This window comes from Phyllostomus discolor, chromosome 7 (genome assembly GCF_004126475.2).
Source record: "Phyllostomus discolor isolate MPI-MPIP mPhyDis1 chromosome 7, mPhyDis1.pri.v3, whole genome shotgun sequence".
NCBI classification, from domain to species: domain Eukaryota; kingdom Metazoa; phylum Chordata; class Mammalia; order Chiroptera; family Phyllostomidae; genus Phyllostomus; species Phyllostomus discolor.
In genome coordinates, this window is record NC_040909.2 from 50,730,317 (window position 1) to 50,753,230 (window position 22,914).

The 22,914-nt window shown below is 37.0% G+C and overlaps 1 protein-coding gene across 1 annotated transcript in view; it reads right to left on the reverse strand.

Moving 5' to 3' along the window:
• The window catches only part of DNAH12 (dynein axonemal heavy chain 12), a 275,242-nt gene that overhangs the window by 17,370 nt on the left and 234,958 nt on the right, over positions 1 to 22,914 (reverse strand). The window contains 6 exon segments of the mRNA XM_028518986.2: positions 9,237 to 9,377; positions 10,044 to 10,171; positions 10,174 to 10,296; positions 10,499 to 10,649; positions 17,881 to 18,025; positions 18,188 to 18,346. Coding sequence (XP_028374787.1) covers positions 9,237 to 9,377; positions 10,044 to 10,171; positions 10,174 to 10,296; positions 10,499 to 10,649; positions 17,881 to 18,025; positions 18,188 to 18,346 — 847 coding nt within the window.

Consider the following 22,914-nt stretch of genomic DNA (forward strand, 5'->3'; position numbering starts at 1 on the left):
GTAGGGAGTGTGAAGGCACAAAGTGGTTGGCTGGGCTCCCATGGGCACTAGCTGAAATTCTAGAGGGTTCCCCCTGAGAAGTGTGGGGCCTAAACCCCAACCTAGGCTCCTCAGCATAGAACACCAGAATTGGGAAAGGAACCCAAATAACACCCAGCTGTGAAAAGCAGTGGGGTTTCTGTCACTAGGCAGAGACAGCTAGAGACGCAGAAAGCCAATGCACTAAAATTTCATTTGCAGCCACTTACCCTTGGCTCTGGCAGTGGGGGGGCAGAATGGATGGGAGATGCGTGAGGAGAGTTTGGAGTTGGTAGCTCTGGGGATAGAGTGGAAGGATCAACTGCCAGGATCCCTGTGCTAAGTCATTCCCCATACTGCAGAAACCATCTTTCTAGGGCACAGCACTCTCCTCCATGTGACATCAGCCTGATTCATGAGGGAAGCAATAGCCCCACCCACATGAATCCCTCTTGCCCCATCCTGTGGAGCTTAAGCTGAGCTGCAGAGTACATCTTGAGGCTATATCAGTGATTAACCCTAACAGGGAAAACAGATTGCTGGGAGTTCTAAGACTTTAGCTTATACTCCACCAGCCTGGTACTGGTAAAAACCAGCCTAGGTGCTCAGCTTGCTTCTTTCTGCTCATACCCAGGCCCAGCAGTGGGAGCCACATGCTGTTGATTGCTGATAGCTCCAAACAGGTTCCCCAGGGCCAATCATAGGCAGCATCTGACACAAATCTGCACCAGAGTATTTGCAGATCTACCAGATCGTAGAAACAAATACACAGAAGCAGCCAAAATGGGAAACAAAGAAAAGGCCCCAAATGAAAGAACAAGATAGTTCTTCAGAAAAAGAACTAAATGAAAAGGAGGCAAGCAATTTATAAGATGTAGAGTTTATAGTAATGATTATACTGAACAGCATGAAAAAAGACATAGGAACTATAAAAAGGGGCAAGTCAGAAATAAAGAATGCAATATCTGAAATAAATAATACACTGGAAGGCTAAAGCAGTTTGTTAACACCAAACCAGTACTGCAACAAATGTTAAAGGGCTTGCTTTAAGAAGAAGAAAAAGAAAAAGAGGAAAAAAGTCTAACAATAAAATGGCACTACATATGCACTTATCAATAATCATCTGAAATGTAAATGGCTTAAATGCTCCAACCAAAGACATAGGCTAGCTGAATGGATAAGAAAACAAGATTCATATATATGCTGTCTCCAAGAGACCCATCTCTGATCAAAAGATACACACAGACTATAAGTAAAGGGATAGAAGAAAGATATATCATACAAATGGAAAGGAAATAAAAGCTGGGGTCACAAGCCCTGGCTGGAGTAGCTCAGTGGATTGAGCATGGGCTGCAAACCAAAGTGTTGCAGGTTCAATTCCCAGTCAGGGCACTTGCCTTGGTTGCAGGGCCATGTCCCCAGGGGGGCCACGTGAGAGGCAACCACATATTGATGTTTCTCTCTCTCTCTTTCTCCCTCCCTTCCCCTCTCTAAAAATAAATAAACAAAATCTTAAAAAAAAAGAATGTATCTAAAAAAGCTGGCATCACAGTACTTATACACAACAAAATAGACTTTAAAACAGAGGCTATAGTAGGAGATAAAGGACACTACATAATGATAAAGGGAACAATCCAACAATAGGATATAACTCTAATAAACATTTATTCACCCACCTAGGAGCACATAAATATGTAAATCAAATCTTGATGGACATAAAGGGAGAGACTTACAGAAATACAGTCATAGTAGGGGATCTTAACACTTCATTGACTTCAATGGATAGATCTTTCAGACATAAAAGGAACAAGGAGACAGCAGCCATAAATGACACACTAGATCAAATAGACTTAATTGATATCTTCATAGCATTTCACTCCAAAGCAGCAGAATATACCTATTTTTCCAGTGTATATCAAATGTTTTCTAGGTAGCCCACATGATAGGACACAACTAAGTCTCAATAAATTTAAGAAGATTGAAATCATATCAAGCATCTTCTCTGACTACAATGCTATGAAACTAGAAATCAATCACAAGAAGAACACTGATAAACACACAGAGACATGGAAGTTAAATAACATTAAACAATGAATGAGTCAAAACAATGAAATCAAGAAAGAAATCAAAAGATACCTTGAAACAAATGAAAATGAAGATACAACAATCCAAAATCTGTGGGACACTGGGAGAGCAAAACTAAAAGGGAAATTCATAGCATTACAGGCCTATCTCAAAAAAACAAGAAAAAGCTCAATAAACAATCTAACATTACACTTAAGGGAACTTGAAAAAGAACAAACAAAGCCCAAAGTGATTAGAAGGAAGGAAATAATAAACATCAGAGCAGAAATTAACAAAATATATTAGGGACCACTCTGTGTGGTTTCTGAGACTGTAGCCCCATGACAGCAAGCCCTGAAAGGGGCTAGTAAGTCTCCCTAGAAAACCAGGTAAAAATGCAGGTGGCAGACATGACCTGACTCTAACACTGACGATTCTTGTGGAAATCAGGCCTGATAAATACATTGTATCCTTTGAAGCTTGCTCTGCTTTGCTTTGTATAGCCCTGGTGATATAAACGAGATGTTTAAGTTCAAGGCATAAGGAGTAAACTCCTTATCTCATGAAGTACATCCTAAAGACCCTTTGGCGTCGGCATGACTAAAAGACCCTGACCTATGACAGATCTCTGTCTTCCTTCAATGGTTATCTATAGTACCTGTTTTTGTATGATATAGCCTTTTTGACATTGATTGATAAGCTATCCATGTATGTTATATACACATACACATACCATTCCCAACAAAAGCCACTTGAGAGAAGGGCTCGGAGTGTTCTCCACTAGAAAGAATCACCACCCCCTTTTCCACCGGAACAGCAAGATAGTTTTGGGGATGACTTATTTCTCATCTGTGGTGGATGGGATGATTCTGCAGGCTGGAGTTCATCCCATGGCCCAAAGCGAGTAGAAGGAAGGAAATAATAAAGATCAGAGCAGAAATAAACAAAATAGAGTAAAAAAGAAATCATGCAAAACATCAATGAATCTAAGAGCTGATTCTTTGAAAGATAAACAAGATTGACAAACCTTTAATCAGACTCATCAAGAAAAAAAGAGAGAGGATCTAAATTAATAATATTAGAAATGAAAGAGGAAAAATAACAACTGACACAAAAAATATACAGTGGATTGTAAGAAAATATTATGAACAACTATATGCCAACAAACTGGATGAAATGGCTAAATTCTTAGAAATACACAACATTCTAAAACTAAATCAAGAAGAATCAGAGAATCTGAAGAGATAGATTATACCTAAACTGAAGTAGTAATAAGAAAAAAAAAACACAAAACAAAACAACAACAAACCAAAACCCAACAAACAAAAGCCCTGCTCCAGAAGGCTTCACTGGTGAATTTTACCAAACACTCCAAGAAGAACTAACACCTCTCCTTCTCAAATTATGTCATAAAATTCAAGAAGATGGAAGGCTCCTAAACTCATTTTACAAGGCCAGCATTATCCTAATTCCAAAACCAGATAAAGACACTACAAAGAAAGAAAATTATAGGCCAATATCCCTGATGAACATAGATGCTAAAATCCATAACAACACATTAGCAAATGGAATACAATAATGCATCAAAAACATCATAAACCATCATCAAGTGGGATTTTATTCTGGGGATGCAGGTTTGGTCCAACATTTGCAAATCAATATATGTGATTCACCATATAAACAAAATGAAGGATAAAAACCACATGATCATATCAACAGATACAGAAAAAGCATTTGATAAAATCCAGCAACCATTTATGATTAAAACTTTCAGCAAAGTGGGAATAGAGGCAACATACCTAAACATAATAAAGGCCATATATGCCAACCCACTGCCAGCATCATATTCAATGGGCAAAAACTACAAATGTTCCCCTTAATATTGGGAACCAGATGAAGATATCCACTGTCACCTCTCTTATTCAACATAGTACTGGAAGTCCTAGCCACAGCAATCAGACAAGATAAAGAAATAAAAGGCATCCGAAATGGGAAAGAAGAAGTAAAACTGTCTTTTTTTGCAGATGACATTATACTGTACATAGAGAACCCCAAAGATTCCACCAAGAAATTACTAGAATGGATAAATGAATTCAGCAAAGTAGCAGGATACAAAAATTAATATCCAGAAATCAGTTGCATTTTTACATGCCACTAACACACTAATAGAAAGGAAAATTAAGAAAACAATCACATTCATAATTGCTTCAAAAAGAATAAAATACCTAGGAATAAACCTAACCAAGGATATAAAAGACCTGTACATGGAAATTAAGACACTGTATAAAGAAATTGAGAAAGATACAAATAAGTGGAAGCACATACTATGTTCATAGATAGGAAGAATTAAAATCATTAAAATGTCCATACTACTCAAAGCAATCTATAGATACAACATGATTCCTATTAAGAGTTCAATGAAGTATTTCATAGAACTAGAACAAATATTTCAAAAATTTATATAAAACTATAAAAGCCCCACACAGCAACAGCAATCCTGAGAAAGAAGACAGTTGGAATAATCATGCTACCTAATATCAAACTATATTATAAGCCCACAGTAATCAAAACATCATTGTACTGGCATAAAAACAGACACAGAGATCAATGGAATAGAGCCCAGAAACAAACCCACACCTTTATAGTCAGTTAACATATGGTAGAGGAAGCAAGCACATACAATGAGCCAAATATAGTCTATTCAATAAAGAGTGTTGGGAAAACTGGGCAGATACATATAAAAAGATGAAACTAGAGTCCTGGCTGGTGTAGCTCAGTGGATTGAGCACAGGCCTGTGAACCAAAGGGTTGCTGGTTTGATTCCCAGTCAGGGCATATGCCTGGGTTGTGGGCCAGATCCCCACTAGGGGGCACATAAGATGTGTGCAACCACACATTGATGTTTCTCTCCCACACTCCTTTCCTTCCCCTCTCTCTAAAAATGAATAAATAAAATATTTTAAAATAAGATGGAATTAGATCACCATCTTACTCCATACACAATAAATTCAAAATGGACCACAGACTTATTGTTAAACCCAAAACCATAAAAATCCTAGAAGAAAACATAGGCAGTAAAATCTCAGACATTGCTCATAGCAATATTTTATCATCAAGGGAAACAAAAGAAAAAAAATAAACAAGTGGAACTACATTCAACTAAAAAGTTTTTGCACAGCAAAGGGAATCGTCAACAAAATAAAAAGACAGCCCACAAAATGGAAGAACAGATTCGCCTATACATCTGATAAGGAGTTCATATCCAAAATTTACAAAGAACTTACAAAATTCCACACCAACAAACAATCCAATCAAAAATGGGCAAAGGACCCGAACAGACACTTCTCCGAAGAGGACATACAGATGGCCAATAGACATATGAAAAGATGTTCAACATCACTAGTCATCAGAGAAATGCAAATTAAAACCATAAGGAGATATCACTTCACACTAGTTAGAATGGCTATCATCAACAAATCAACAAACAACAGGTGCTGGCAAAGATGTGAACAAAGGGGAACCTTTTTGCACTATTGGTGGGAATGGAGATTTGTGTAGCCGCTGTGGAAAGCTATATGGAGATAACTCAAAAAATTAAAAATAGATCTGCCTTTTGACCCAGCAATCCCACCTCTGGGGATATATCCAAAGAAACCCAAAACACTAATTCAAACGAACATAAACATCTATGTATTCATTGCAGCATTATTTACAATCACTAAGTTATGGAAGCAGCCGAAGTGTCCATCAGTAGATGAGTGGATGAAACAACTACGAGACATTTACACAATGGAATACTACCAGGCCGAAAAAAGAAAAAAAAATTTACCCTTTGCGACAGCATGGATGGACCTGGAGAATATTATGCTAAGTGAAATGAGCCAGTCAGAGAAAGGCAAATACGATATGATTTCACTCATATGTGGAATATAATGAAGAAACTGAACTAATAAGCAAAATAGAGACAGACTCATAGAGAGCAGGATGACATCTATGGGGAGGATTCAGGGGTGGAGGGATTGAGCAAAAAGGAAAAGGGACTCATGGACATAAACAACAGTGTGTTAATTGTGGGGCTGGGTATAAGGGAAATAAATGGAAATGGAAAAATACAATAAAAATAATCTATTCTGAAAACATTCAAACATTTAAAAATATATATTGTTTTTTAAAAAACCTTTTCTGAAGGTAGAATTTCCCCTTCACAATATGTGGGGGGTTTTTTTCTGACTGATTTAGGAATTGCATTTTTCCAGGGTCCATTTTGCGACTAACCCAATGGTGTGCAGCAGCCTGGTATCATCATCTACCTAAAAAAGGATATCATCAATCCAGCATCAATGGGATATGCCTTTTGGTTATTTTTCTATGAGATGGTGCTATGAGATTTGTGTTGACTCATCCAAATACCTTAGCAAGGTGATGAAGATATTCACAGTCTTGTCCCTATATTCCTTCTGATTCTTATTTCCCACCAGTCAAGTCAAAATAAGCTACTTGCTGCTCTTTCAACAGCCTTGTCATAATTCTGTGCCTTTAGGCATACTTCTTGTGTCTATTTCAAATGTTACTTCCTCCAAGATGCTTTCTTCAATAGCCAAGAAGAGTTAACCATACAAAAGTGGGAAGAGACAGAGTGACCTGGGTACCAAATCCTGCCTCTAACACTCATAAGCTATATGACTTCAATACTGTATTTTATATGCCTGAGTTTTCTTGTTTAAAAAACAAAGTTGTAATAATAATGCCTATATTACAGGGTTATAAAGTGTATATATTTAAACTACCTGGAACTTGCTGGTGTTCAATAAGGGAACTTGTTCCCTTTCTCCCCGCCTTTCTTTTCCTTTCTTTGTCCTCTCATAGTTCATAATAGAACTGTGGCAGTGGTTCCCACACTAGTTAACATTTGAATCACCTTGTTACTTGTTTATTTACACCAGCTCTTGAGCTCCATTTTGTACTTAGTGAATCAGAAGCTCCAGGATTGGACCACTGACATCTGTAACTTTAACGAGCCCACTCAGGTTTATGGGTTTTATGGTTAAGCTTGCCTTGCATATATTTCCCTTGATTAGAATGTAAGTTCCATGAAGACAGAGATTTTAATATATTTATGTATCCCATATGTTTATATATTCACCTCCATTTTACCAGGTCTTAGAAGTATGCCTAGTAAACATTTAAGAAATATTTATTGGATGGACAGATGGATAAATGGTAATATAGAAATGTATTCCTGCCCTTAAGGAAAACACAGCTGAATACAGGGGACAGATATATAAACTGAGAAATGACTAATATATTATCATTGCTAGATAATACAAATGCCCAAGATATCAATTTACCTGTGACTATCAAGATCATATTTATTTTTACTAGCCAAATGATGATAGTTCAAATTATTACTGGCCCAATGGTCATAAATTGGCCTTATCAAAGAGTACCCCAGCTATTTCTGGGGGCCTCCAAAGGAGTTTCTTATGTTTCTACAAATAAAAAAAAAGCCAGCTACTGAAAAACCTTAGGGCAGTGATTCTCAAAGTGTGTTTCCAAGACCATCAATATCAGCATCGCCTAGGAATGTGTTATAACTGCAGATTCTTAAGCTCTATCCCAGACCAACTGAGTTAGAAATTCTGGCAGTAGCACTCTGCCAGATGAATGTGATGCTCATTGAGAACCAATTTCACAGGGCATCTACACCCTTTTCCTTCTCTTACCCTAGTTCCCATTTGTTTTACTATCAGAATAATTGCTTGGTGAATAAGAATGATGCTACATGCATGGCAACGGTGCTATCTTTGAATGTTGTACAAATCTCAATGCTTGGGGTGCCAAAGTTGCTTGCTCATGTTTTAATGCAGGAGAGTGCTGCTTCTCCAACTCTGTGCCATTCTTTATTTTGGTCATCTAAACCCCAAAGCAGCTCTGCTTGTGGTTAAGAACCTTTAGAAGTTTCCCTTCTCTTCTTCTGGCTCTCTCAACTCTAATTGCAGGAGCTTAGACCCTGGGTGGGGATCAGACACCACACCTTCTCCATTCTATTAATCTCTCTTCATAGCTAAAACCACAATGTTCTATTCCATTGTTCTCCCAGAATTATAAACAAAATCATCATTCAGAACGAGAGCACATAAAAAGTGTCAAGCAGAAAGAAACTAGTTGGCTTCTAAAGCATTCAATCCTTTATCTTCAGTATCATTCTTTCTCTAGTTCAAATAGGCAAATATGATAAGTATTCTGCAAGTTTTGCAGGTGAGAGCAGTGGATTTTTCCATAGTACTGGTGTTTTCTTCGATATGGGGAAAGCTCAGTTAAGGTAAACACTCTTGGATTTTCTCCTTCTTGTACTCACTGCAGAAGAGGAAACTGATCTATCTGATCAGTAAATTTGGGGAAAGTTAACCAAATACACTTTGCTCAGCTTCTCCCTTTTCTCTCTTTGAAGTGAGATTTCTGCAGGGAGGAATGTCTGTTTCTCTGGCTGGATAAATCTGCTTACTTCTGGATTCAGTAATATGAATCCCACCTGTACACAGACATAAACTACATCTTCCAACCTCATCTCTATCCACAATTAAGGTTATCATTTGGTTCCCATGTATTCATACTTCTTCCTGTTTCTTAACTGGTAAGAATTAGAGCATGGGAAAGGAGTACTATTACTGATACTCCTAAATTCCCCAATACCATGTGTAAAACTGTTTACATGGATACATTGAAAAGCATTATTAATATGTCAAAATATTATTGCTATAATTTAAGTTCCATGAAGGTAGATTATTGGGGGAGTCTATTTTAATATCATTGTTTTATATCTAGTACCTAGGACAGTTTCTAACACACTTATTTGTTGAATGAATAAATGATGTGAAAATAAATAGCTATACTTGGGTCTTAATCAAAGACACTAATGGGCTTGGTGTTTACAAGTTAAGATACATTCATTTATTCAACAAACATTCACTTGACTGTCTACTACTTGGGAAAAAGAACACGAACTATTGGGAATAAAATGATTGACAAGATAGGTATAATTTCTGTCTTCTCAGGAAATGCCTAAAGTTTAACATTATTAAATAAAATATTTATATTTCCGTATTTTATCATTATATAAACATATTTTAAAAGCTTCAGAGGCTGAATATTACCAGTTCCTTTCCCGGGCATCCACTAAAAAACTGAGGATCAGAAACTGGATCAGTGAGATATGATTGGAGGAGATTTAGCCGAAGACCCGTGGGAGGTTCATTAGTCATTTTTACTCCGTTCTGTAGAATTGTTACTGGGAACTAAGACAAAATAAACAGAGAACATTACTCAAGACAACCAGCTGGAGTCCTAAAAATGCATATACCGCCCTGGCTGGTGTAGCTCAGTGGATTGAGTGCGGGCTGGGAACCAAAGTGTCCCAGGTTTGATTCCTAGCCAGGGTACATTCCTGGGTTGCAGGCCATAACCCCCAGCAACCGCACATTGATGTTTCTCTCTCTCTCTCTATCTATCTCCCTCCCTTCCCTCTCTAAAAATAAATAAATAAAATCTTTAAAAAATCAGGTAGAGAATATAAAATCAATATTTTTTTTAAAAATGCATATACCAGCCCTGGCCGGCATAGCTCAGTGGATTGAGCGCGGGCTGGGAACCAAAGTGTCCCAGGTTCGATTCCCAGCCAGGGTACATTCCTGGGTTGCAGGTCATAACCCCCAGCAACCGCACATTTATGTCTCTCTCTCTCTCTCTCTCTCCCTCCATCCCTCCCTCCCTTCCCTCTCTAAAAATAAATAAATAAAATCTTAAAAAAAATGCATATACCAATGGGTTAAAAATAAGCATAAGAGAGGACTCCAGAAATGTTTTTAAAACCTCTTAAAGTTAAGCATTTAAAGCTTGATTAAGATATATAATGCAAGAGATAACTACATAAATGTGTGGAACTCCATAGGAAATAAACGTACTTTTGGAGTTGGATAACTTGTGAGCCATAGCCTAAAGGATGAGTTACAGACTTCAGGGCTAAAGTCTTCACATATTTTTTCCAACATGGGCATCCAGGAGACAGCAAGGTGACAGTTCTGTAGGCAACCCAAGTTCCTTCTTCTATTGCTGCTTTAATCATTTTTGTTGCAATTGGTCCTTGTCCCTGTCCCAGTGAAATAGCTTGAAATTTATTTCCAGACATAGCTTTATCATTTGCAAATTTCAGCAGGCCTAAGAGGGCACAAAATATATGGCCTTACTGCTTACTCTAAAATGATAAAATATGCCTTATATTTCAATAATAGGTATTTAATTGGAAAATTTTAGTGACCTTTTCTTATAAATACCATATTTACTGATTTACAGTCATGAAATTTGACATTAAGCATATTTTAGTTATAATTTCTTTAAAGTTGATAGTATGTACACTTACTGGCCATGGGATCTGCTCCTGGAGATAGCACAAAAATTAAGGGGCTGGTGCAGTTTGAATCCAAGTAACTCTTTGTCAAATCAAATGGTGGAGGCTCTACAAACTTTTTCCCCAGTTTGTCAGTTACATAATTTGTTATAGCTAAAGTTATCTGTTAAGAGAGAAAAGATATGATCTTTAGAGTAATTTATTTCACATAACAGCCTTATTACTGAAAACTAAGAGTAAAATATGAGTTTAACAGCCAAGAAAAGTATGCAAGGTATTATTAAAAGCGTATAAATTGATGAGACAAGACTAACAACCCAAAAGAAAAATTGGCAAGAAAGATGAACAATTTATAGAAATAAACTAGAAATGGATCTTACACATATGAAGAGATGTTCAATCTCATTCAATAGAGCAGAGACCACAAACTGCCCCTCTCCTTTGTCTCCTTTTGGTAATAGAACCCCAAGTTTTCCCAACCTTTCTTGAAGCTTGATGTGGCCATGTGACTAAGTTTTGTCCAGAGAGATACAAATAGAAATTATAAGTGGAGATTCCAGATCTTATTTTTTGTAAGAAAGCTGCTTGCCTTCAACACTCTTTTTCTCTTCAACAGATGTTGTTTCATGAGCCCCACTCTAGGGGACTTCTCTAGAGAGAAGGAACTTGAATCTCTAAAATGATTTCAAGAACTGAGCTAGCCAGCCAGCCCTCAAGCATTTGCTCTGGGCTGTTTGAAGAGAAATTAATTAATTTCACTTTCATTTAAGCTACTGTATTTTGGGTCTCTTTGTTACAGCAGCTTAGTTTATACCTAAAACTCATAAATATAAATTATAACTATACTTAGATACCATTTTCACTTATCAGACTGTTATATAAACAGAACAAAGATAACCTCTGTGCATTCACTCCTAGATTGTTTATTTCTTCACTACACAGCTGAAACCTGTTAGCTCAAAAGCCCACCAGCACCAAACTCAAAATTTTACATATTCAGTTGTTTTAAATTAAACATAGCCCAAATAATCAGATTTTTAGCCATTTAGAGCCTGTCTAAATGTTGGGCTGCACCACATATCTACTAGTCATAGATAAAATAAACCCCAGGACATTAAGACCCTAAGAGTCTGCTGCCCTTCTGAACTCTGATCCAGAGACTCCCAGCTGCCAGTGTTGCTAAGCAACACTACCTAGACATCCCATAAGCCCCCTCTCTTTTGAGAGTTTCCTAACCCTCTTCCCTTTAGAGTAGCGAACACCCCCCACCCCACCCACCATTCCAGGCTTTTTGACAGACTCCTGCTGTGAGAGACTTCTCCCTTTCCAACTTGCAGACGGGTCAAAGCATCATCCAATGATGTTCATGTGTGCTAGTGCCACCTCGTGGTCATATCTTTTTCCTTCATTAGCCCCCAATTCCTCAAACTCTCTGCACAAATTGTCAAAGACCCAAAAGTTGGCAATATACTGTATGGGGAAAAAGTACGGGTTCAAAGACATTTTCATCTACTGCTGTGAAAGAGTAACCTGTTATAATTTTCACGGAGGGCAATTTGGCAATATCTATAAAATTATCAATGGGCAAATCCACTGACCCAGCAATTTTATTCCCAGAACTTTGTTCTGAGAGGATGTTGCACATGTGGGAAATGACTTTTGAATAAGGTTATTCATTGCAGCATTTTTATAGTAGGAAATATTTAGATATTGTAAAGATCCATCAATAGGAACTGGTTAAAGAAATCATGGTGTAATCATACAATGAAATACTATGCAAAAGAATGAGAAAGCTCTTTATGAACTGATAGGGAAAATAAAAATATGTAAAACAGTAGATGCTACCATTTGTATTAAGAATGAATGGGGCCATGGCCAGTGTGGCTCAGTTGGTTGGATGTCATCCTGCAAACCAAAAGGTCAAAGGTTTGATTCTCTGTCAGGGCATATGTGTAGCTTTTCGGTTTGATCCCTGGTCCAGGGCATGTATGAAAGCAACCAATTGATGTTTCTCTCTCACGTTGATGTTTCTCTTCCTCTCTCTCCTTCTCTTACCCTCTCTCTAAAATCAGTAAGCATATCCTTGGGTGAGAATTTTAAAAAACCAAATAAATGGGGAAATTACATGTATGCATAACAATGAGCAGATGGCATTAATTGCCTGAGGGGAAGGATATTGAGTAACTCAGAGATGAAGACTGGAGGTACACTTTTCACTAGATTCATATATTCATGTGATTCAAAACATGTGTTCAATTCTGAACCACAGCAATATGTTACTTATAATTACATTAAAGTTCATAAAAATAAAAGGCTATTCCTCAACATCAGCAGCAGCAAGTAAGTACAAAAGGCATTGGTATTATCTTCTAAATGCCAAAAACATTTCTAAAATGAAAACTGTAGGAATTCAGTTAAAGAGGAGAGAGATCAAAGGTGGCTGCAGTCCTGAAAGGTTATGGAATAGATGAGAAGAAATAATGGAGCTTTATACATAATTTGTGTGCAGTTGTGAGCAATTCTGTAGTTTGAAACAGTGTAAGTTTAAGGTGAACATACAAAGGAATGTCAGAAAAGAGGTCTGATTAGTCAAGGTAACAAGACTGTCAAGCTGTAGTTTTGTTATTATTCTATAGGTATTAAAGTCCAAGCACACTGGTGGTGGGAATGCAGACTGGTGCAGCCACTGTGGAAAGCAGTATGGAATTTCATCGAAAACTAAAAGTAGAATTGCTGTTTGATACAGCATTCCACTGCTGGATTATACCCTAGAACCCTGAAACACCAAGTCAAAAGGACCTATGCACCCCAATGTTCATATCAACATTGTTTACAAAGCCAAGTGCTGGAAACAGCCTAAGTGCCCATCAGTAAATGAGTGGATCCAAAAACTATGGTGCATTTACACGAGGGAATACTGCACAGCAGAAAGAAAGAAGGAACTCCCACCCTTCACGACAACATGGATGGAAACTGGAGAGCATTGTGCTAAGTGAAATAAGCCAGGTGGTGAAAGACAAATACCATATGATCTCACCTATAAGTGGAACTTAATCAATGAAACTAACATGCAAGCAAAATATAACCAGAGACATTGATTGAAATAAGAACAAACTGACAGTAACCAGAGGGAAGGGGATAATAGAGAAAGGAGAGGAAGGGTCATCAAGGAACATGTATAAAGAGGACCCATGGACAAGACAATGGGGTGGGGGTAGGACTGAATGTGTGAGGTGAGAGTGGGTAGGCAGGGGAGAGTAATGGGGGAGGGATGGGGGCAACTATAACAGAACAACAATAAATTAAAAAATAAACAAAAGGCCACTAAAGGTTTTTCAAAAAGGAGCTCACAAATGATGAAGCAGCTTTTTATTTTTTTTAATAACTTTCCATGAACAAAGATGAAATTCTTTTTATTTTATTTATTTTTTTACCACTATGCCATCACTGTTTTTACTTAGCATAGTAGATTTTTTAATATACATTTTAAGGAAGGGGAGATGCTGAGGACACAGAGACATTACTTCTCATTAGTCTATGCACTGCCAGAGGCAATGTTCCCTGAGATGAATATAACTACAATCAAATATGACCAGTTTCTATAGAAAAAGTACGTCATTCCAGTGGTTTAATATAAGAAAAAAGTAATACAACTTATCTATAAGATTTTGATCCTTCCTGTAAGATACTCTAGAAAGAAATTATGGAGTTTTGAGCAGGTCCTGGAAATGGACTTTGTGATAGTTAATTTTATGTGTTAGCTTGGCTATGGCACAATACCTAAATATCGGTCAGATACTAATCTAGATGTTGCTGTGAAGCTATTTAAAGATGTGAGTAGGCCTTGTCCAATCAGTTAAAGAACTTAAGGGAAAAAAGAATGACTTCCACTGACGAAGAGGAAATTTCTGCCAGCAGACTGTTTTGGATTTGAGCTGCAAACATCAATTCTTCCCTGAATCTCTAGCCTGCAGATTTTGGACTTGCCAAGCCTCCACATCATGAAGCCAAACCCTAAAAATCTGTATCTATCTCTATCTCTGTCTCTGTCTCTGTCTCTGTCTCTCTCTCCCTCTCTCTTTCTCCTTTCTCTCTCTGTGGTTTGGTTTCTTGGAGAATCCTGACTAATACAGGCTTTAATGGAATTTACTTTAATTCAATTACATTCAACTCAATTCACAAACGTTTATTGAGCTCCTACCATTTCATTTGCCAGGCACTGCTTTAAGTCTTGGAAATATATAGCAAAATAACACATGGGTCCTGACTTCAAGAAGCTCACAGTCTAGAGGGAAAACCTAACAAATAGATATTTACTGTATGTTCCAGTGTGATAAGTGCTGTGATGTTAAGCACAGGCTCCGAAGCATAGCAAACAAAGAAATAACCCCACGTGTGGTATTGAAGGAACATCTCCATTGGCCATCAGGGAGCCATTCAGTGGAGTGCAAATAAGCAAGTGTTTCCCAGATGCAGAGGTACACATTCTTCAGTTTACTATAAACAAAAGAGGTAATTGGTGATAAAATAATGAATAAAGTGTTATTTTGGCCTTCAAGGGTCTTATTGTCTAGTTCAAGAAATGTGTACACACAACTATAACTTATGAAAGAATGAGGTAACTTTTAACAATGTATTAGGTTGGCCAAAAAGTTTCTTAGTTTTTTCCATATGATGGTTCTAGTAGTGCTTAGCTGTCTTTAACTTCATTCCAAACAATTTTGTTAAATTGTATTGTGACAGCTGTTATATCAGCGTAAATTAAAAAAAAAAACTTATCAAAATTGGTGGGGTTTTTTGCAGTCATTTTAATATTAAAGATGGAAGAAAATACATAACACTTTTGGCTTATTATGCTTTATTATTTCAAGAAAGGTATAAATGCAACTGAAACACATAAAAAGATTTGTGCAGTATATGGAGAAGGTACTGTGACTGATCGAACATGTTGAAAGTGGTTTGAGAAGTTTCTTGGTACTACTGACATTTGGCCAAACAATTCTTTGCTGTGGGGCTGTCTTATGTGTTGGAAGATGTTCAGCAGCACCCCCAGCCTCTACCCACTAGAAGCCAATAGTGGGAGGCAGCTAGCTGGCATGCTCAAAATATCCAAATCAATAAGATTATTGGTGAAAATGAAAAATGTCTCTTAAAAAAAAAAAACAAAACTAAATGGACTTTCTGGCCTACCCAGCACAAAGGTCTTTGGGAGTAAGAGTAAGAAGAAATACACAGGAGTCAAGTAAATACACAGGCCTCCATTTGAACCTACTCAGAGACTGAATGATGCATTAAACAATGCTCCTTGTGAAACTTTACTCAAAACATAAAATATGAAAGGAAGAAAGAAAGACAAAAAGAAAGAAAAGAAGGGTCCGTCACCATCACTTTCAACACCTTCATTTTATAAGTGATGTAACCCCTGCTCAGAAAGGTGAAATGACTGAGCTTAAACTACATGTATAACATAGTTTTTAATTTTGTCTATTTAAAATTTTTCCTTTGTAACACCATAATTACCTGTCTTGAATGTGTGAAAATTGTTATCACACTATTTATTTTACCTATAGGATGATTTTTGTGCATGTTTCAAAAATAAAATTGTGACATGTATAAAATTTTCTACCATCTTCTGCTTCCAGCCAATACGGAGTAACAGGGACTAGATTTATCCCTTCACCATAAACTAAAAAATGGGCAAAATTAATGAAACAATCATTTTCAGACATTGGGCTATTCAGACAATAGATGGTACGGGTCTATGGCCCCTGCAAAAGAGGAGGCAAATCAGGTGAGATAATTATTCCTTCCATTTTCTTCTGGGAGATACATTTCAAATTATGGAGCAGGGAGAGAAATTGAAAGCAAAGCAACACAGTGTTGTTGAGTTGGGAAGACAGGAATCAGAGTTCAAGAAGGCTGAAGCTTCTGGAAACTGCAGAGTTCAAATTAGACGGGAACTTTCCAGAAAGAAAGCTCAGAAATCTTCATAACAGTAGCCTTGAATATTTGCTGAATACTATGGTGTACATTCATAGACCAAGCAAAGAGTGACTGGGGAGTTGTGAGCTGGGAACTAGAGGAGCTACCAGAGTTCATGCAAGGCTGGGAAACTCAAGTTCCTAATAGCCACAGTGGAGGGTCCTTGGTGATCACTTGGGGCATTCAGTAAAGGCCCCAGAAAGGTAACACTTTAGTAGTGGAGCTAAATTATTCAATGAGTAAAGGCTATTCTACATCTTCCCTAATAGATCTTAAATCAATCTTTGAGAGGAAAAATCATAATTTAAGTAATTTATGTAACCAAAGGGGTTGGCAAACTTTTTTCTATAAAAGCCTAGATAGTAAATATTTTAGGCTTTGTGGGCCACAGACAACTTCTGCTGTGTATTCCTTTTCTTATCTTTTCTTTCAAAAACAACACTTTAAAATGTAAAACCATTCTTAGCTCACAGGCTAGACAAAATTAGGTAATGGGCTGTATTTGGCCCACAGGTATTGTTTGCTAGCCCCTGAATTGGCCAAACAAAATTCAATAATCTTTAAAGGAAGATAACAAAATTCAAATCATCAAGAATGTCCAATGAAGCATTCCTGGGCATGCCAAGAAGCAGTAAAATAGAATTTAAATTGAAAGGTAAAATCCTTAAATAGAAACAGATCTAGAAATGATGGCATTAGCAGTCAAAGATTTTAAAACTGTTATTATAATTGTGTTTAAGTATTTAAAGGAAAACATGAAAGGAGAAATAGAATATATATGTATTCTATTATATATATTCTAATATATAATAGATATATTAGAATATATCTAATATATAATATAAGTTCATTCGGATATATATATATATCCGAATGAACTTCCTAGAGATGAAACATATAGTTTAAAAATAATTAACAGCCCTGGTTGGTGTGGTTCAGTGGATTGAGTACAGGCCTGTGAACTGAAAGGTTGCTGGTTCTGTTCCCAATCAGAGCACATGCCTGGGTTGCAGGCCAGGTCCCCAGCTGGGGACGTGTGAGAGGCAACTGATCAATGTATCTCTCACACATTGATGTTTCTCTCCATCTCTTTCTCCATCCCTTACCCTCCACCTAAAAATAAATAAAATATTTTTAAAAATAACAGAGTATCAGTCACCTATGGTATAACACCAGTTATAATGCATACTTAATTGGAATAATGGGTAAGATGGCTAAAAATATTTGAAAAAATAATAGCCAAAATTTTACTGAGGTTGAGGAAAACCTTAAACCTACAGATTGAAGAAGCTCCATGAACCCTTTAGAGCATCTGAAATAAGTGTTAAAGAACCAAATATCAATAATTTTAAACCTAGTACTTCAAAAATGGCAAATTATCTGGTTCCAAATGGGACATATTTGTCTATTACCTTATCAGGTCTTAAGCACCGAAGAATTATTATCTTCTGTAGTTCATTTAGCTTCTGATCCATTGGTGCTGGAAATTTAGCATTGTGTGGCTCTTTACTGTCATATATTTCCCACCATTCATTTATATATTCACTAAAATGCTCCCTAATAGAAAAAAAGATGAATAGTTATTCTTTCACTGGGGAAAATTGAAAGAGAGATTGTTGAGCAAGGAGATAAATCAAGACAGCTATAAAACCATTTAAAATCACTAGATAATAAATTTATCCATCACTATTCCATGCAAAGTCAAATTTAAACAATTACCTGAGTCCTTTGAAGGCAGGAAATTCACTAGCACGACAAATTTCCTCCCAACTTTTCTCTGGTAACCACGTTGGATCAGGATTTTTCTCAGTACTCTTAAGACTTATTCCTCCAGTTAAAAGAAACATAAATTCCTGGTAGTCAATCTCTTTCTTCGCCCTGTATTCCCAAAATAAGGACTGGTATAAATTGTTGATTAAACAATTAAATAGATTTCTGCTTTTATAGCTTGGATAAAATAACCAGGACTGACTTCCCTTACTACTATAAACAACTAGAAAACTGGGAAAAAATGAATGAAACAACTATTTTTGGAAATTATACAATAGCCAGTACAGGTCTGAAGTCCCTTTAAAAAAAATAGGGAGACAAATAAGGTGATCCTTATGACTGCCTCAGTTATTCACGATGGAGGCATGTTCCAGACCATGTGTTCATCAGGGAGGAAATCTAAATTGGAATGTGGCGGTATGGCTGAATTGAATAGATCTCTATCAGAGTTAAGTAAAGCTGAGGTGACTGGAATTTGTAGACAGAATACCAGAGAGGAGGGAAATGCATGAAAAAAGGAGCTCTACAAATCTGGATAGGTTTACTAAGTCCTAAGTCATATGTGAGTAGGGTAAAATTCCAGGATGCCTGGCAAAGTATATCTAGGGAGCTGTAAGCTGAGTAGCTATCAGGGTTCACACAGACCTAGAAATATGAGTTTTTGCCAACTAGAATTGAATCGTTCTTCAACATGAGAGGAATTCAGTGGTTACATCAGAAGGACCACACCTTAGTAGTGAAGCTAACCTAGGTTTAGAATAAGTCTACCCTAAAACTGTCTTAAGAAAGCTTAAACACAAGCCTTGAAAAGATCAAACTAGTCCAGTAGTAATTTAATTACCTGAAAAAGTAAAGTCTAATGTTCTTCAAAGGAACACAAAAGCCCCAGCATTTACCAATGTAAAATTCACAACATCCATAAACAAGAGAAAAATCAGTCAATAGATACAGACATAGAAGTGATAGTGATAATACTACAAGCAGACAAAAGTGTTAAAAGCTATTATAAATATGATGGCATTAAAACAAAACATAAAGATAATGAAGAGAGAAATAAGCAATATAAAAAAACAACCAAATGCAACTTCTGGATATAAAAAATACAAAATCTAAAAAAACCTCACTGATTCTTTTCCCTAGATGTACAGAACTTAAATGTTCATTACCAGTAGACCTACAGTGTAAGAATGTTAAAGGAAATTTCAGGTACATAGAAATTTGGATCTACATAAAAGAATAAAAATCTCCATAAATAGTAACTACACAGGTAAACATAAAAAGCTTCTTTTCTTTTTATTTAAATCTCTTTAAAAAATAATTGACTATTTAAAGCAAAACAACAGTGTGCTATGAGATATATAACACACGTGCAAGTAAAATGTATGACAGTATATATATAGTTTTACTTAAAGATTGACTGTGAAGAGTTGGACAAATACTATGACCCTAAAAAATCACTGAAGGAATAAAACAGGACTTCTGGCCAAGATGGAGGTGTAGGTAGACACACTGTGCCTCCTTTCACAACCAAGATAGGGACAACAACAATTTAGAAACAAAATAACAACCAGAAGTGACAGAAAATTGAACTGTATGGAAGTCGGACAACCAAGGAGTTAAAATAGACACGTTCATCCAGACCGGTAGGAGGGGCGGAGTTGGTGGCAGGGCAGAGAGGGGTTGAGACACAAAAAGTGGTGGCACCAGGCTCATAAGGCATCCTGGGTGCACAAGACTGCAGCGGGCAGACCCTGGACATGGGGTGGCAACTGGCAGACCCAGCAAGGCAGCAATTGTGAAGCAAGGTACTGTGCACAACCCAGGGTCCCAGCACTGGGAAATAGAGCCTCAGGGAACTGATTGAAAACACCTGTGGGGGTTGAGGTGCAGGGAGAGACTCCCAGCCTCATGGGAGAGTTTGTTGCAGAGACCCACAGGGTCCTAGAATGTGCATAAGCCCACCCACATGGGAACCAGCACCAGAAGGGTCCAGTTTGCTTGGGGGAAGCAGTGGAAGGGACTGACATCAGACAGAGAGTGGAGCAAGTGCCACTGTTCCCTCTCAGACCCTGCCCCCACATACAGCATCACAACCCAGCCACTGGGTTGCCCCACCCTGATGAACACCTAAGGTTCTGCCCCTCATACGTAACACATGCATCAAGACAAAGAAAAATGGCCCAAAAGGAAGAACATATCAAAGCTCCAGAGCAAATACAACTGAGTGAGGAAGAGATAGCCAACCGGCCAGATGCACAGTTCAAAGCACTGGTGATCAGGATGCCCACAGAATTGGTTGAATTTGGTCGCAAATTAGATGAAAAACTGAAGGCTACGCTAAGTAAAATGAAGGAAAATGCACAGAGAACCAATAGTGATGGAAAGAAAACTGGGACTCAAATCAATGGAGTGAACCAGAAGGGAGAAAGAAACATCCAAACAAGAAAAATGAAGAAATAAGAATTCAAAAAAAATGAGAAGAGGCTTAGGAACCTCCAGGACATCTTTAAACATTTCAACATCCGAATTATAGGGGTACCAGAAGGGGAAGAGGAAGAGCAACAAGTGGAAAAGCTATTTGAACAAATTATAAAGGAGAACTTCCCCAATCTGGCAAAGGAAATAGACTTCTAGGAAGTCCAGGAAGCTCAGAGAGTCCCAAAGAAGTTGGACCCAAGGAGGAATACACCAAGGCACCTCATAATTACATTAGCCAAGATTAAAGATAAGTAGAGAATACTAGAAGCAGCAAGAGATAAGGAGACAGTAAGCTACAAAGGAGTTCCCATCATACTGTCAGGTGATTTCTCAAAAGAGACCTTGCAGGCAAGAAGGGGCTGGAAAGAAGGATTCCAAGTCATGAAAGGCAAGGACCTACATCCAAGATTGTTCTATCCAGCAAAGCTTTCATTTAGAATGGAAGGGGAGACAAAGTGCTTCTCAGAAAGGTCAAGTTAAAGGAGTTCATCATCACCAAGCCCTAATTATATGAAATGTTCAAGGGACTTATCTAAGAAAAAGAAGATAAAAAACATGTATAGTAAAATGACAACAAACTCAATTATTAACAACCACACCTAAAACACAAACAAAAACAAACCAAGCATACAACTAGAACAGGAAGAGAATCACAGAAATGGAGATCACATGGAGGGTTAGCAATAGGGGAGTGGGAGGGGGAGGGAGGGGGGAAAAGATACAGAGAATAAGTAGCATAGATGGTAGGTAGAAAATAGATGGGGAGGGGCAAGAGTAGTATGGGAAATGTAGAAGCTAAAGAACTTATGACACATGGACATGAACTAAAGGGGGGAATGTGGGTGGGAGAAGGTGTACAGGGTAGAGGGGAATGAAGGGGGATAATGGGACAACTATAATAGCATAATCAATAAAATGTATTTTTGAAAACAAGAATAAAACAAAAACTTATAACTAGTAAATCAACAAACGAGATAAAATAAAATAATAAATACTTAAGTCAAAGAAAAGAAGATAAGGAAATATGGAACAAAGAACAGATCAGCAAAACAGAAAAAAATTTTAAGATGATAGATTTAAACATAACTCTATTATCTTATTGAATGCAAATGGTCTAAACAATTTCACTGAAGTTAGTGATTATCATATTGGCTAAAGTAAGCAAGATCTAATTACATACTGTCTACAAAAATACAGTTTAAATATAAAGATACAAATAGCTTAAAAGTATGGAAAATAAATATACCACGCTAACAGTATTCAAAATAAAGCTGGAGAGGCTATATTATTAATATCATACAAAGTAGATTTCAGAGCAAAGGGTATTACCAAGGATCAAATAAAAAAAAAAGCAAGCCAATTCATTAAGAGGATACAACAGTACTAAACATTTATGCATCTAATAACATCATCAAAACATAAAGCAATATTGACAACTGCAAGGAGAAATCTCTGTTGAGATCCCAAACCTCTCTCATTAATTGATTAAACAAGTAGATAGAGAATCAATAAAGGTATAGAAGATATATAGACCAGTTTGACCTACTTGACTTTTATAGAAATTCCACCTAAGAACAGCAAAATACACATTCTTTGCAGGAATGTATACAACATTCACAAAGAGATGATATTCTAGGCCATATAATGTCTCATGCATAAAATTTCTGGAATAAGAAACGCTTTGGAGACAGAAAGCAGATCAGTAGTTACCTGGGCCTGAGAGAAAGAACAGGAACTGACCAAATCGATACAAGGAAACTTTTTGAGATGATGGAAGTATTAAAAAACTAGATATTGGTGATGGCTGCACAATTATATAAATGTAGTAAAAAACCATCTAACTGTATTCTTATGGGTGAATTTCACAATATGTCAACTATACCTAATAAAGCTGAGAAAAAAGAATAAGGGGGCCTCTATTAAATAACTTCTATTTATATTAACAGAAAAAGGTACAAAAGAGCATTTACAGCGTTTTTCTCTGTGTAAGAAAGGAAAATAAAAAAAAGACTTCTATTTGCTTAGAATTAAATAAGTAGATTTAGTTGCAGATTAGATGTACCTGAAGGGAGAATTAATAAACTAGAATAAAGATTTGAGAAGTAAAAGGGTTAGAAAACATACATGAGAGGGTAAAAGACATAAGGAATACATCAGAAACTCTAAGATATGTGTAACTGGAGAGGAAAAAGAAAATA